Source organism: Tamandua tetradactyla, chromosome X, assembly GCF_023851605.1.
Source record: "Tamandua tetradactyla isolate mTamTet1 chromosome X, mTamTet1.pri, whole genome shotgun sequence".
NCBI lineage: Eukaryota > Metazoa > Chordata > Mammalia > Pilosa > Myrmecophagidae > Tamandua > Tamandua tetradactyla.
In genome coordinates, this window is record NC_135353.1 from 156,161,799 (window position 1) to 156,176,124 (window position 14,326).

The 14,326-nt window shown below is 36.4% G+C and overlaps 1 protein-coding gene and 1 pseudogene across 6 annotated transcripts in view; one reads left to right on the top strand and one right to left on the bottom strand.

Moving 5' to 3' along the window:
* Nucleotides 1-14,326, bottom strand: part of CDKL5 (cyclin dependent kinase like 5) — a 259,957-nt gene that overhangs the window by 17,996 nt on the left and 227,635 nt on the right. For all 6 annotated transcript variants that reach the window (XM_077145674.1, XM_077145678.1, XM_077145675.1 and 3 more), the window contains exon 15: nucleotides 13,058-13,181. In XM_077145674.1, the coding sequence (XP_077001789.1) occupies nucleotides 13,058-13,181 (124 nt within the window). The remainder of the gene's footprint in view (nucleotides 1-13,057; nucleotides 13,182-14,326) is intronic.
* LOC143671041 (protein lin-28 homolog A pseudogene) lies at nucleotides 6,438-7,069 on the top strand (annotated as a pseudogene).

The window sequence follows — 14,326 nt, forward strand, 5'->3', positions numbered from 1 at the left end:
TAATCAATTCATGCTGACTTCTGAAATGATGAAACCAGCTTCTACTGACAGTAAAATGTTCTTTTTCAGTCTCCTTATAATAAAATATTTTCTTTCAATGTAGCAACTAACTTCAACACTTTGGCCTGAATACTAGTCAAACTGATTGGGATTTGTTTTTTACTACAGTTTTCAAACCAAAATTGAAGTAAAAGCTCCATTTCAACTATAAGAAGCTTCCTGTTCCTAGTGCAATTTATGCTAGAAGATGTTAAAGCTACTGTACCTTGTTTTTTATATTCATTGGACTTTTTCAATATGGTTTGTACTATACTTTTATGCAGGCCTAGTATCTTGGTTTTGCTGTTACCCATTTTCAAATCTTCTAATCACATACAATTTCACTTCCAGCATTATCACTTATTTCTTCACTGCCCTATCATCTTTGTTGACCAATTCCTTCTTTCTATTATCCATTTCTGTAAAATGTCACATGGGTTTATCACTGGGAGACAACGTAGCTATGAGACTACAAACTTTGTGAACTGGGTAACAGATGCTTAGTGACCAAAGCAAACTTTGAAGAAATTATCATGATTTGTCATCGATCATGAGGCACATTTGTTATTTGCAGAATGACTGATGGACAAAAGAGTTAGCAGCAAAGTTTACACTTTATGTAACTATTCATAGCACTGTGGTAAATGAAATTTTGACCGTTTTTAGCAGACTGGTGTTATTCAACTTAACTCTAGTAATTGATATTCATACATACAGGAACCAGGCAAAGCAAGGACTACCTTATTAAATAAGTCTTCAAACTCTTGGTCAGATAAATCTCACAAATGATATTTTCTAAGAAAAATAACCTTCAATTTTATTCCTCCCCAGCATATTTCAAGTAATTATCTCCAAGACCTAGGTATCTTTTCCCTTCATCTCCAAGAATAAAATTCCTTAGCCCCTCAATTCCATTGTGGCGAGATGTCTTGCAGAAAAGATTTTGTTGAATTGAGTCCACGTATCTTCATATTAGAGTTTCAAACTCCTCTGAAACCACATACCTATGGTCAACCTTACTGAAAGCTCCTCCATTATCTCCATATCAGGAAGCCACCACAATAACAAAAAAAGGGCAAGGAAATGACATGTATCTTAGTAAATCTTTTATTTTATGGCCTGAATTTATCTTCAACATTTCTAGAGCACCACATTTATCTCTCTCATTCAAGCCCCTTCTTCCCCTCACATCCTCCAATTTCAGAGACTGTAGCTGGAAACCAACACGCCCCAGGATTTGCCTCAATCTATGTCCTGATTCTCTGCTTCATATTCTTAGCCTCAGTCTCAAAACAGGGCAGATGGCATCAGATTGAGCAAGGGTAGGTGAAAGCAAAAGACGAGCTTGACAAGAAAGTATTTTTAAAATATACAGAAACAGAAATGACAAAGGGATCAGACATATATACCATAAAGGATCAATTATCAGAAAAGGAGGTTGCAATAAAGGAAAAAGAGAGAGAAAAAAAGGTAAGACATATAAAACCCAAAACGGCTGAAGTAAGAACTGCCTTTCACTGAATGAAAATGAATTAAACCCCCAATCAAAACACAGATTGGAAGAATGGATAAAAAAGCATGATCCAACTGTATGTTGTTTATAAGAGATTCGCCTAAGACAAAAAGACACAAATAAGTTGGAAGTAAAAGGATGGAAAAAGATATACTATGCAAACAGTAACCAAAAAAGAGCTGGGGTAGCTGTATTAAATATCAGAAAAAATAGACTTTTAGTCAAAGGATGTTATAAGAGACAAAGAAGCACACTATATATTAATAAAATGGTCAATCTTCCATGAAGAAATAATAATCATAAATATTTATGTACCAAATCACAATGCCACAAAACATATGAGGCAAACACTGGAAAAACTGAAGGGAGAAAAAGACACCTCAACAATAATATTTGGAGACTTCAATACACCACTCTCATCTGTCTCATCTAGAAAGAAGATCAACAAGGAAACAGAGAACTTGAATATTATGATAAATGAACTAGACCTAACAGACAGATACGGCATACCGCACCCCAAAAAGTGAACATGGATTGTTCTCCAGGACAGACCACATGTTGGGTCACAAAACAACTCTCAAGAATTTTAAAACGATTGAAATTATACAAAGCATCTTCTCTGACCATAATGAAATGAATATGGAAATCAATAATAGAGATTGATTGTTTACAAGAATCCACAATTCTTGTAAAATCCACAAATTTTCCTGGAAAACAAATTTCAGGATATTTCCCGGAAAATCCACAAATATATGGAATTTAAATAACACACTCTTAAACAATCAGTGGGTCAAAGAAGAATTTATAAGGCAAATCAGTAAATACCTTGAGATGAATGAGAATGAAAATACAACATATAAAAAATTATGGGATACAGCAAAGGCAAAACTGAGAAGGAAATTTTATAGCCATAAATGCTTATGTTAAAAAAGAAGAGCAAGCGAAAATCAAAGACCTAACCACGCCAGGAGAAACTAGAAAAAGAACAGCAAACTAAACCGAATGCAAGCAGAAGGAAATAAACAAGAAAGATTAGAGAAGAAATAAAAGAAATTGAGAATAAGGCAAAAAAAGAAAGCATTAACAAAGTCAAAAGTTGGTTCTTCAAAAAGATCAACAAAATTGACAAAATCTCAGCTACACTGATAGACACACATGAAAAAAACCTTCATTGATTCTAGAAGAAATAGATCTCAGTAGACCAATTACAAGAGATTAAATCAGTCATCAAAAAGTTCCCAACAAAGAAAAATCCAGGACCAGACAGACGGTATCACTGGTGAATTCTAACAATCATTCTAAGAATTAAAACCATTCCTGCTCAAACAATTCCAAAAAATTAAACCAGAGAGAACACTACCTAATTCATTCTATGAGGTCAACATCACCTCATACCAAAGCCAGATAAAGATATAAGGAAAAAAAAAATTACAGACCAATTTCTCTCATGAATATAGATGCAATAATCCTCAACAAAATATTGGCAAATAAAATCCAACTGTACATGAAAAGAATTATATATCATGATCAAGTGGGTTTATCCCAAGTATACAAGGGTAGTTCAACATCAGAAAATAAATTAATATAATACACCACATTAAGAAAACAAAGGGAAATAAACACATGATCATCTCAAGTGACTCGGAAAAGATATTAGACAAAATCCAGAATCCTTTCTTGATAAAAGCATAAAATTAGGACTAGAAGGAAACTTCCCCAACATGATAAAGGACATATATGAAAACTAACATTAATTGTGACAAAGCTTTCTTTCTGTTCTAGTTTGCTAGCTGCCAGAATGCAATATACCAGAAACGGAACGATTTTTAAAAAGGGGAATTTAATAAGTTGCTAGTTTATAGTTCTAAGGCTGTGAAATTGTCCAAATTAAAACAAGTCTATAGAAATGTTCAATCTAAGGCATCCAGGGAAAGATACCTTGGCTCAAGAAGGCTAATGATGTTCAGCATTTCTCTCTCAGCTGGAAAGGCACAATGCAAACATGGTGGCTTGCTAACCTTCTCTCCAGGCCTCTTGCCTCATGAAGCTCCCTGGGAGGTGTTTTCCTTCTTCATCTCCAAAGGTCACTGGCTGGTGGACTCTGTGGTTCTCTCGTCCCTCTGTCGTGGTTCTGCATCTCTCTCCTTGTTCTCAAAAGGGACTCTCTGAAATGTCTCCTCTTTTATAGGATTCCAGTAAACTAATCAAGACCCACATAGAATGGGTGGAGGCACATCTCCACCTAATCAAGTTTAATACCCACAATGGATTGAGCCATATCTCCGTGGAGATAACCTAATCACGTTTCCAACCTATAGTACTGAATAGGGATTAGAAGAAACTGTTGCTCTCACAAAACCGATTAGGATTAAAATATGGCTTTTTTAAGAGTACATAAATCCTTTCAAACCAGCACACCCTTTAAGACCTGGAACAAGACAAGGATGCCTACTGTCACCATTGTTATTCATATTGTACTGGAAGTTCTAGCCAGAGCAGTAGGTGAGAAAAAGAAATAAAGGAATCCAAATTGGAAAGGAAGAAGTAAAACATTCACTATTTACAGATGACATGATCCTACATAGAAAAAGTTGTGAAAAAAACTACACCAAAGCTACTAGAACTAATAAATAAATTCAGCAAAGAAATGGGGTACAAGATCATCACTCAAACATCAGCAGTGCTTCTATATACTAATAAGGAGCTATCTGAGGAAGAAATTAAGAAAAAATTCAATTAACAATAGCAACTAAAAGAATCAAATATCCAGGAATAAATTTAATGCAGGGTGTAAAGGAGCTATACATGGAAAGCTACAAAAGTTTGCTAAAAGAAATCAAAGATCTAGATAAATGGAAGGGCATTCCATGTTTATGGATCGGGAGACTAAATATTGTTAAAATGTCATTTTTACCCAAGATGATTTACAGATTCAATGCAATTCCAAACAAAATTCTAACAGCCTTCTTCTTTGTAGAAATGGAAAAGCCAATCATCAAATTTATTTGGAAGGGTAAGAGGCCCCAAATAGCCAAAAACATCTTGAAAAAGAAGAAGAAAGTTGGAGGACTTACAATTCCTGACTTAAAGGTTATTACAAAGCTACAGTGGTCAAAACGATATGGTACTAGCAGAAGGACAGATATATGGATCAATGGAATCAAACTGAAAGTTCAGAAACAGACCCTCACATCTATACCCAATTGATTTCTGACAAAGCTGCCAAGTCCACCCAATTGAGAAAGAAATGGTGTGAGAGAATAGGATAGCCACATGCAAAAAATGAAGACCTAAATGTAAGAACTAGGACTATAAAACTCCTAGAAGAAAAAGTAGAAAATCTTGTGTTAGGCAATAGTTTCTTTACACCCAAAGCACAAGCAACAGAAAAAATAAACAGATAAAGGGGACTTCATCAAAATTAAAAGCTTCTGTGCAAAGGACTTTATCATGAAAGTGACAAGACAACTTAATGGGAGAAAATATTTGGAAACCACATATCTAATAAGGGCTTAATATCCAGAATATATAAAAGAAATCCTATAACTCAGCAATATACAAATGGATAAAAAGCACATGAAAAGATCATCAACATCACTAGTTATTAGGGAAATACCAATCAAAACCACAATGAGATACCATTTCACACCCATCAGAATAGCTACTATTTAAAATACAGATAATTAAAAGTGTGAAGAGGATGTGGAGAAATAGGAACACTCATTCATCACTGGTGGAAATGCAAAATGGTGCAGCTGCTGTGGAAGACAGTTTGGTAGTTCCTCAGAAAACTAAGTATAGAATTACCATATGATCCAGCAATCCCTATATATAAGGTATATATCCAAAAAAAATTGAAAGCAGGAACTTGAACAAATATTTGCACAGCAATGCTCAAGGTGGCATTATTCACAATTGCCAAAAGATGGAAACAACCCAAGTGTCTATCAACTGATGAATGGATAAACAAAATATAAATGCATACAATGGAATATTATTCAATCATAAAAAGGAATGACGTCCTGATAGATGAGGCAATATGGATGAACCCTGAAGACACAAAAGGACATATATTACATGATATTACTAATATGAAATAATTATAAACAAATTCATAGAGTTAGAACCTAGAATATAGGTTATCAGGGTTGGGTTGGGGGTAGGTAGGGAATGGAGAGATAATGGTTAATTAGTACAGAATTTCTATTCAGGTTGACTGTAAAGTTTTACAAATGGATGGTGGTGACGGTAACAATATTGTGAGTATAATTAACGGCACTGAATTATATATGTGAATGTGGTTAATAGCGGAAGTTTCAGGTCATTTATATGTTACTAGAATAAAAATTAAAGGATAAAACATAGGACTGTACAAAACAGTGAACCTAGAGTAAACAATGGACTATAGTTAATGGTACAATTTTAATATTCCTTCATCAATTGTAACAGAGGTACTACACTAATGCAAAGTGCAAACAATAGGGGAGTAATGGGAATGCTGTGTTTTTTACATGATTTTTCTGTGAACCTATAATTTCTCTAATTAAAAAAAAAAACTTCCTATATCCTTTACATAGCCCAACTATATAAAAAAGGTATATATGTATACATACACATGCATTTAAAAAAAAAAAGAAAAAAATTTAAGTGGTATTTCTGGGTAGCAGTTTCTGATTTATAGATTCTTTAGATAATTTTCAACATACATGCACTACACATATAATAAAAGGTGTTACAAACCACAGAAAATTAAAAAATCCGAGAGCTCAAGATCAAGAACAAGGCAAAAAATTTACAAAACAAAAAGACAAAAGCAGGAAGTAAAAACTGTGACTGCTTAAGGGAATAGTGATAATTTATTCTTATGGGCTTAGCCTGAAAGTTAATGGGAGGCCTCTGGACTTCTCCGGAGGGCCAGCAGCCCCTTGGCCAAGGGCCTGGGGCTATGGACTCAGGTGACAACACCCCCCCTCCCCCCAAGCCTGAGGAGCTGCAGTTACTGCACAGTGCCAGCATTCGTAAGGGATTCAATGTGTGCACTGGGTTCAGCTTCCTGTCCATGACTATACACACTGGGGTCATGATCCACCTCCCAGTGGATATTTTTGTGCATTAGCGTAAGCTACACATGAAGGGCTTCTGGAGTCTGAAGGCGGGCAAGACAGTGTAGTTCACCTTTAAGAAGTCTATCCTGGTCCTGGAATCTGTGTGTGCCATTGGATCTGGTGGGGTGTTCTGTATTGGGAGTGAGGTGGCCAAAAGGGAAGAACATGTAGAAGTGTAGATCAAAAGGAGACAGGTGCTGCAACTGTGGAAGTCTCAACCATCAAGCCAAAGAATGCAAGGTACTACCCTAGCACAAGAAGTGCCACTTCTGTCACATCATCAGCCATATGGTAGACTCAAGTCCACTGCAAACTCAGCAGGCAACCAGCTTACAGGGAAAGCCCTCCTCCTTTCAGGAGGAAGAAGAGGGAGTCCACAAATGCTGCCCTGCTTCCAGAGACCCAGAATTGAACCACAATGAGTGGGGACAATCCTTTTGCAATAAGGAAGCTCCAAGGAGCAGGCATTAATCAGCAGAGTGGAGAAAGTGGGATGGGGTGGGTAGGAGGCAGTTAGCACTGCCATGGATCTCAGGCCAGAGTCCACAGCATCACCCCTTTTTCCATCTTGGTGGGGAAAGGGGTGAGGCAAAAGAACTACAACCATGCTCTATCCAAATGTAAGTGAGGGCTTTCAGGAGAAATACCCCTAGAGCCCGCATGAAATACCCCTAAGAATCTCTAGTTTTCTGACAGTAGCCTGGATAGGGAAGTTGTTTACCTTTGAAAGAAGGATTTATAAAAATAACTCATGCTAGAGTAAAAAGTTTTATTATGAGAGCAGATTGATGAACCCAACCCAGGATCCATTATATTCTGTGGATGGAAACTCCTTAGAGGTAGGGCACAGTTTTTCCATATTTTGTCTCCTCAAAACCCCTTTTGGGATAGGGTGCTGGGAACTGTCCCAAGCAGTGGGTTGTTATGATAGACAAAAGGGGTGGTTGGGGAGATAGCTGCAGACCCAATGTTCCTAAGTTTACTCCTACCCCATTCTGGGATAATATGATTTTATTTATCTGCTCCCTTGGATAACTGCACCTTGGGTTCCACTTGCTCCAGGATGCCAACCACACTACCTGTGTGTGAATTACACATCTTGTGTATTTTAACTTTTTTTCTTAATATAAATATTCTGGTTTTGTATTTTTGTGTATTTTAATTTAAGGCCCTCATTCCTGCACTGCGTTCTCAGATACATGAGCAAATCTCAGGAATAAGTCAGTAGCAGCTCCAGGTTTGCACAGCAGGAATACTTTTTTGTGGCTGTTGCTTTATCAACACAAAGGAAAATTATTCAAACTACCTCATTTTTGCCAATTAGAGCTCACTTTTCTGTCATAGTGTCTTCTTGAAATCTCTACATCTTGAAAGTGTTTCATGGGAGACTAGGTTTTTAGTAGTCACACTATGACTTGATTTCCCTCTACAGGAAGATTGGAAATTACTCTCAACAGGAAGGTGTGGTACAGAGAGGTTAAGAGAGTGTGGGCCAAGGTAAAGGTCAAGAAAGGAAGCCAAGGTTAGGTGAGAGTTATCTATATATGAAATAAGGGATTCCTGTTCCCAACCATTTAATTCTAGGGTACGGGACTTGCTTGGCACACCAGATCCATTCATCACTGGATTAGGCTAGGCCTGCCATGTGCAATGGGAGGCACTGTGTGTCCAAAAATGGATATATGAAGCAAAGACCAGAATCCTTACCTTTTCAAAATCCTGAACTTTTCCTTCTTGGCTTCCAGAAAGATCATAAGAGAAGGCTTTTTTTGTGGTGCCCAGAGCCAATGTAGCTGCTGCAGTAGTGTCGTGGTAGCTAAAGGGAGCTTTGTTTATATGCTGTGGGATCACTGCAAACCTACCTGTGCTTAAATGGGGCAAATGCAATAGAACACACTGGATGATGTGTATCTCTGTGTTCTTGTCTCCCCCAAAATGTTGCCCCCTTCTAGTTACTGTATTTGTCTGGGCTTTGTAGAATTTCATGAGTCTTCGATTTGGCGATTGCTAGGTGGCCTAGTTTGTGTAAACATAATGTATTGATCTTTCTCTGTAGTTTTTTGTTGTTCATTTATTTACAAACTTCTTTTTTGTGTTGAAAGAAAAATAGCGAAAGTATCTTTGACAGAAGATTCTGCACCAGGCAAAAGGGTCTGAAACATATGCTTGGGGGCCCCTCATGAACTGGGGATCTTGAACCATCCTTTCTTTTGTGTTCCCCTTCTGCTATTTCCTATTTTGAACTAAGCCTCTCTCTCCAGTTTTCCCTTTCCACCCCCTCATATACATTTAATTTGGGGGAGTATCTCTACAATTCTTCAATGATTTGTGCAAAAAAACCCTGGAGAATATAGGAATGCTCCATCCTTCATTCCCAGCCTTCTGAATTAAGACCATTCCTTGAGGTGATACATGCCAAAAGATTAACATTGTTGCATTTGGCTTGACCAAAGCTACTCAATCATCAATCCTAGGATAGACAGAAACAATGGCATTAGGGGTGGGGTGGTGGTGGTGGTGTTGTTACATGTAGAAAGTGGAGGTAAGAGATCAAGAAAGGGAAGATGAATGCACACCCAAGCCACTCAGGAACTTTTATGCAGGGACAAGAAACTTATGTCAAAGTGGTCACAAAATTGTTTAATTGAATATGCAAGAATGTAACTCTTTTTTTTTACTGCTAGAAACTAAAGCTTTGTGTAGAATCTTGAATTTATGGGAAACAAGTGAGGGTAGAAAAGCGTGTACCTAGCTCTTCTTTCCCTAATCCCTTTCCCTTATTCCTGAACTGCAGGAGACTGAACCCCCTTAGGCTTTGGTGACGCTGTCACTGGGGTATATTTATTTGATGGTTGATTTTATACTGAGTACTTCTTTTCCCTTCTGCTATCATTTTGTAACACCTGCTAACCTTTTCCCCTGGGATAATAGAATGCATAAATAAAAAGACTTATTGGTACCAGAAAAAAAAAAAAGTTAATGGGAATTCCAAGGTAGTAAAATATGTATTGTAGGCCCAAAAACTCATGAGAAACTGCAAATTTTAAACATCACAGAGAGAGTTCCAAGCTCTGAGGCAAAAGTCTTATAATATATTACAACCAGTACAATAACTGGTATTGGAACTCAGAATGATGGTGCATGTACAATTTTGAAAGATAGAAAACTCCAATATGACGGAATGATGAAAAGTTAAAAATTCTTTAAATGTGGTGGTGTACTGCTGGGAATAGCACTCTCATCTCAATGACAGACTGAGTCAAGGTCCTGGGAATTTGACTGGTAAGTTTCTTATGAAAAATACTTGGGATTAAGGAAAGGAAATCCACTTGCATGGAGCCTTAAAACAGACTGCCCTAAACTAAATTCCAGGCCACACGGTATAACACTATAGTTCACTGGAATCATAAAGGCACACATTAGGATTGAAAGCAGCCTCAGAAAGTGTCTAGTCCAGACAGCAATACTATTTTGAAAATTCCATAACTTCTAGAAGTTTAAGAATTATATGCTTATAATATAGCCTATGCCCTTCCTCTGGTATCTATATATAACCTAGAAGCACAGCAGAATATTCAGATTAACAGAAGTTTGTACCAATTAGAATGAAAGTCTAACAATATACAGGGTGAATAGTAAAAGTGCTTTTTGCCAAGCCACCAAATCCTCAAAGGGATAGTCTGAGAGAGAGAATCTTAGAGAAAGACGAAGAGAGAGAGAAGCTACCTGGGACACACGCACTGGGAAAGCTGTGTGTTATACATAGGAATGAAGACTGTTGGGCATAAGAATTGAAGAGACTTGAACATTTACAACCTCTACTGAGCCAAATGGATAAGAGTGTACACAGTAATTTACCTCATTTGTGTATTCTGGACCCTGCGATTCCACTTGGCATAGTCAACAGCTGTGTACTGAGCTAACTGTACAGGCAGCAGATGGGTCTATGAGGAGCAGCACAGGGGAAGGATAAGTGGGTGACTCACATTAATCTCAGGGATAGAGGCTTTGAGAAGGACCATCCATGCAGTTATGCTGGCACATTATCCAAAGCAGCAGCTCTGAGAAAAACAGTATTGTTTTGGAGGGGTTGGGGTGGCAGGGGGCAGTATGGTACAGGGAGCACAGTTATGGAACTCAAATGTTATCTAATATAACAGCTATTCCCAAAAAGGGGTCAAGAGAAAAGAAGAGAACTTAAAAGATTTACCTAAATAAAAGGAATTAAAACTGACTTAATTAAAGCTACCCAACATTTACTGAGTACTTTTTTTGTGCCAGACCCTGTGTTTAATGTTGAGAGAAAAATAAAACAAGGAGCCTGATGTAAATCTGCTCACAGACTTATGGCGGGAGACCCACGGATTTGACAGGACAGTGAGGAGGTATCACAGTGAGATTTTGTGGCTTTTAGTATAATCCCTCTGGGTGCAGCATGGAAGAGGAGCTGAAGAGGTGAGGGGTATTACTTTGTGACATTCTCCCTGCCCCCTCCCCTCCTCTGGCAGTATAAGCTAAGTACACAGCTAATGTCTGAGAAAAGAAAGTCTGAATAATTCTATGAGTTATGGTTTCAAATCAGTAATGGATACAAATCTATTCATAACTTTAGGAGAAAAAGACTGGGATTAGGCAAATGATTTACAGCAATTCTTTACTTATTTTAACTCCTGGGTTTTCGAACTAATTTGGCTTAGCATTTAAGTACAAATTCCTTAACCCAATTTTGAAAGCAGTCTTTCTAAATGTGTTTATACAATTTACCTTTTTTCTTTTCTAAATAATTTATGAATCTAGTACAAGTTTACCTAAATCCATTTTGAACGTCTTGTTTATAATTTCAGTCAATAATATCTTTGGCAATTTTACATCTTATAAGTTATTTTTTTTTAATTTATAAAGTGTACTTTCTCTTTTCTTTTTTTGTGAAAAACATATATACAAAAAAAGCAATAAATTTCAAAGAACATTGCAATAATTAGTTGCAGAACAGAAGACTATGGGTTACAATTCCACAATTTTAGGTCTTTACTTCCAGCTGCTTTAAGATACTGGAGACTAAAAGAAATATCCATATAACAATTCAGCATTCATACTCATTTACACAATTTACTTTTTAAAGCAAAGTAAAAGCAGCCTATCTTATAAACATAAACTCTACACAGATTTCTTTTATATGTATGAAACCATAAGGGCTAGAAATGATTTTTCCACTGGGGCCGGAGAAAGGACAGAAATATCCATCTTTCCTCCATTTCTTTCTCCCTCTGTTCATTGTACTGTCAGCTGGGATTATTTCCTGCCCTGACAACCTCAGTACTAACTGTTAGAACTGTGTACAAAGGAAGAATCAACAGGCTCTGAGTGAGGGTGGAGGTGTTATCCTATTAGTAAAGATTATGAATTTGACTGCATTAACTCTATTTTTCTTGTTCTGAGACTTGGCTCATCTCCCAGTACTTAACTTGGTTTTAGAGAGCTGAGATGGTCAGAATAACATCTCTGGGTATTAAACTACAAGATCTACTTATTTCTTCAAAATCAGACATAGTATGAGCCTGATTTTTCCACTGAAGAAATGTGAAAGCCATACAAATACTTCTCCTCAAAAGAAATTTAAAGTACTACTGTTAAGGAGAGAAAAACTGTGCTTAGGAAAAGTGATAATTTAGGAATAGCAAATCACTCTTTCTAAATTATGTTTCTGTAACAGTTATCAAACTGTGCATTTCTCTCAAATATACACAATATGGCAAATAAATTAGGATCTTATTCAAGAAAAAATATTCAAGATGAGTCAAGCTTCAGTTAACAACTTAGGCTAAAAGTTAGATGTGATGCATGAAGGAGAAGTGTCATGACAACACTATCATTAGGGGTAGCAGGAGCAGAATAATGTAGCCAATTAATCACTGTCATTTCCAGAACTCTCTCAGCCTTATAACAGCAATGCCATAGGTAAGGATGACTCAATGAAGACTTGGCTAAATTCCACATCCCAATTGTGCCCCTAATTCTTTTTAAAACAACTGTTTTTAGATTTCTATATATATTCTTGTCTAAACGAGCTCCATTCAAACAATTATAAAAAAACAAAAACAAAAACAAAAAAACTGCCCATCTCACAACATAAGACTCTGACATAGGACTATGTCAATCTATAATTACTGCTCTTTTAAACTATCATCACTCCATTATGCAATGACCAAGAAAAATTTCCTTCTGTACTCCTGTACTCCCACAAATCCTTAGTATATAGAAAAGATATACCATACATTAACTGAAGAGCAAGGTACAACTTCTTTTGCTACCTGTGTCTGACAAGCAGTGAGAATGACAAATACATCTGAACTCTCAAATCTACAATTGGGAAAAAGAAGAGCAAAACCAAACTACTCACCATGGATCGAACGTTGTTTGTCTTTTTGAGTGGTTAGTTCCAGAACTGCTCTCAGATGGTAGTGAAGAAACTCTGGTTGAAACATTATTTTCATGGAAAGAATTATCTGGACGGGGAGATGGCACTAAAAAAAGAAAGAAAGAAAAATACATTCACTGATGTACTCTTTTGATCAAAGCAGTTCTCATACTATTCTATCGCGTTTTCTTTTTCTAACACAAATATATAAAAATCCTCATCTGTTTTTCATATAACCTTTTTGTTTTCTGAGGGGAGAGATATTCCCTTGCTCCTCTACTGCTTAGAACATTAACTTACAGTAGTCAGTTAACACCAGGTAATGTATTCAAAACATACACCTGACCTGTCAACAGATAAAATGAATAACACTGTAGGATATTTAAAAGTATGAATGTCACAATCTTTCCACCACCCCCTGCTACTGTTTTGACATTCTCTGAAGCTGAGGTTTTCTTACATTGTAGATCCAACTATGCAAACATCTCCTCTTAATCTGAAGTGATTCTTAACAATATGTATGACGGAATGTACAAACTACAGTTTAAGCCTTGAAATTTAGGAGGCAGCATCAATTTTTCATTTTAACTTAGAGAAATTCAGTTATTTGCACAAAATACTATGTTTCTCTAAATTCTCACTCTAGGAATAAACAGAAGGATAAACTACAAGGTTATGTGAGTAAATACTTTTTTTTGCTTTTGTGGGGGAGTAGTGTATAATATTCTTCTGTTAATTTCTAAGCTTGTTATTAAATCAAAACATGCTGCAAAATTCATTGTAAAAGGAGCATACAGGTTGCGTATCAATATAAATGACATCATTTCACTTGACTCTTGACCTGTAGGAATGAAAGTGAAAGTATTTTAGAAACATCTGTCATTTCAATACCATTAGGTCTCCATCTAGTTAAATTTAGTAGTAATTACAGATACTTCCCAGTGTTTCATCTAGTTGAAACCTTTCCTTTGATTTTCAGACTTTACAAAATTGAAATGCCCTGGTACAAGATTTATACATGAAAATCAATTGTGTTTCTATATGCCAGCAATGAACAATTCAAAAAGGAAATCAAGAAAACAATTCTGTTTACAGTAGCATCTAGGAATAAATTTAACCAAGGATGTGAAAACTTGTACACTGAAAACTACAAAATATTGCTGAAAGAAATTTAAAAAGACCCAAATAAATGGAAAGACGTCCCATGTTCATGGACTGGAAAACTTAATATTATTAAGATGTCAAAATTCC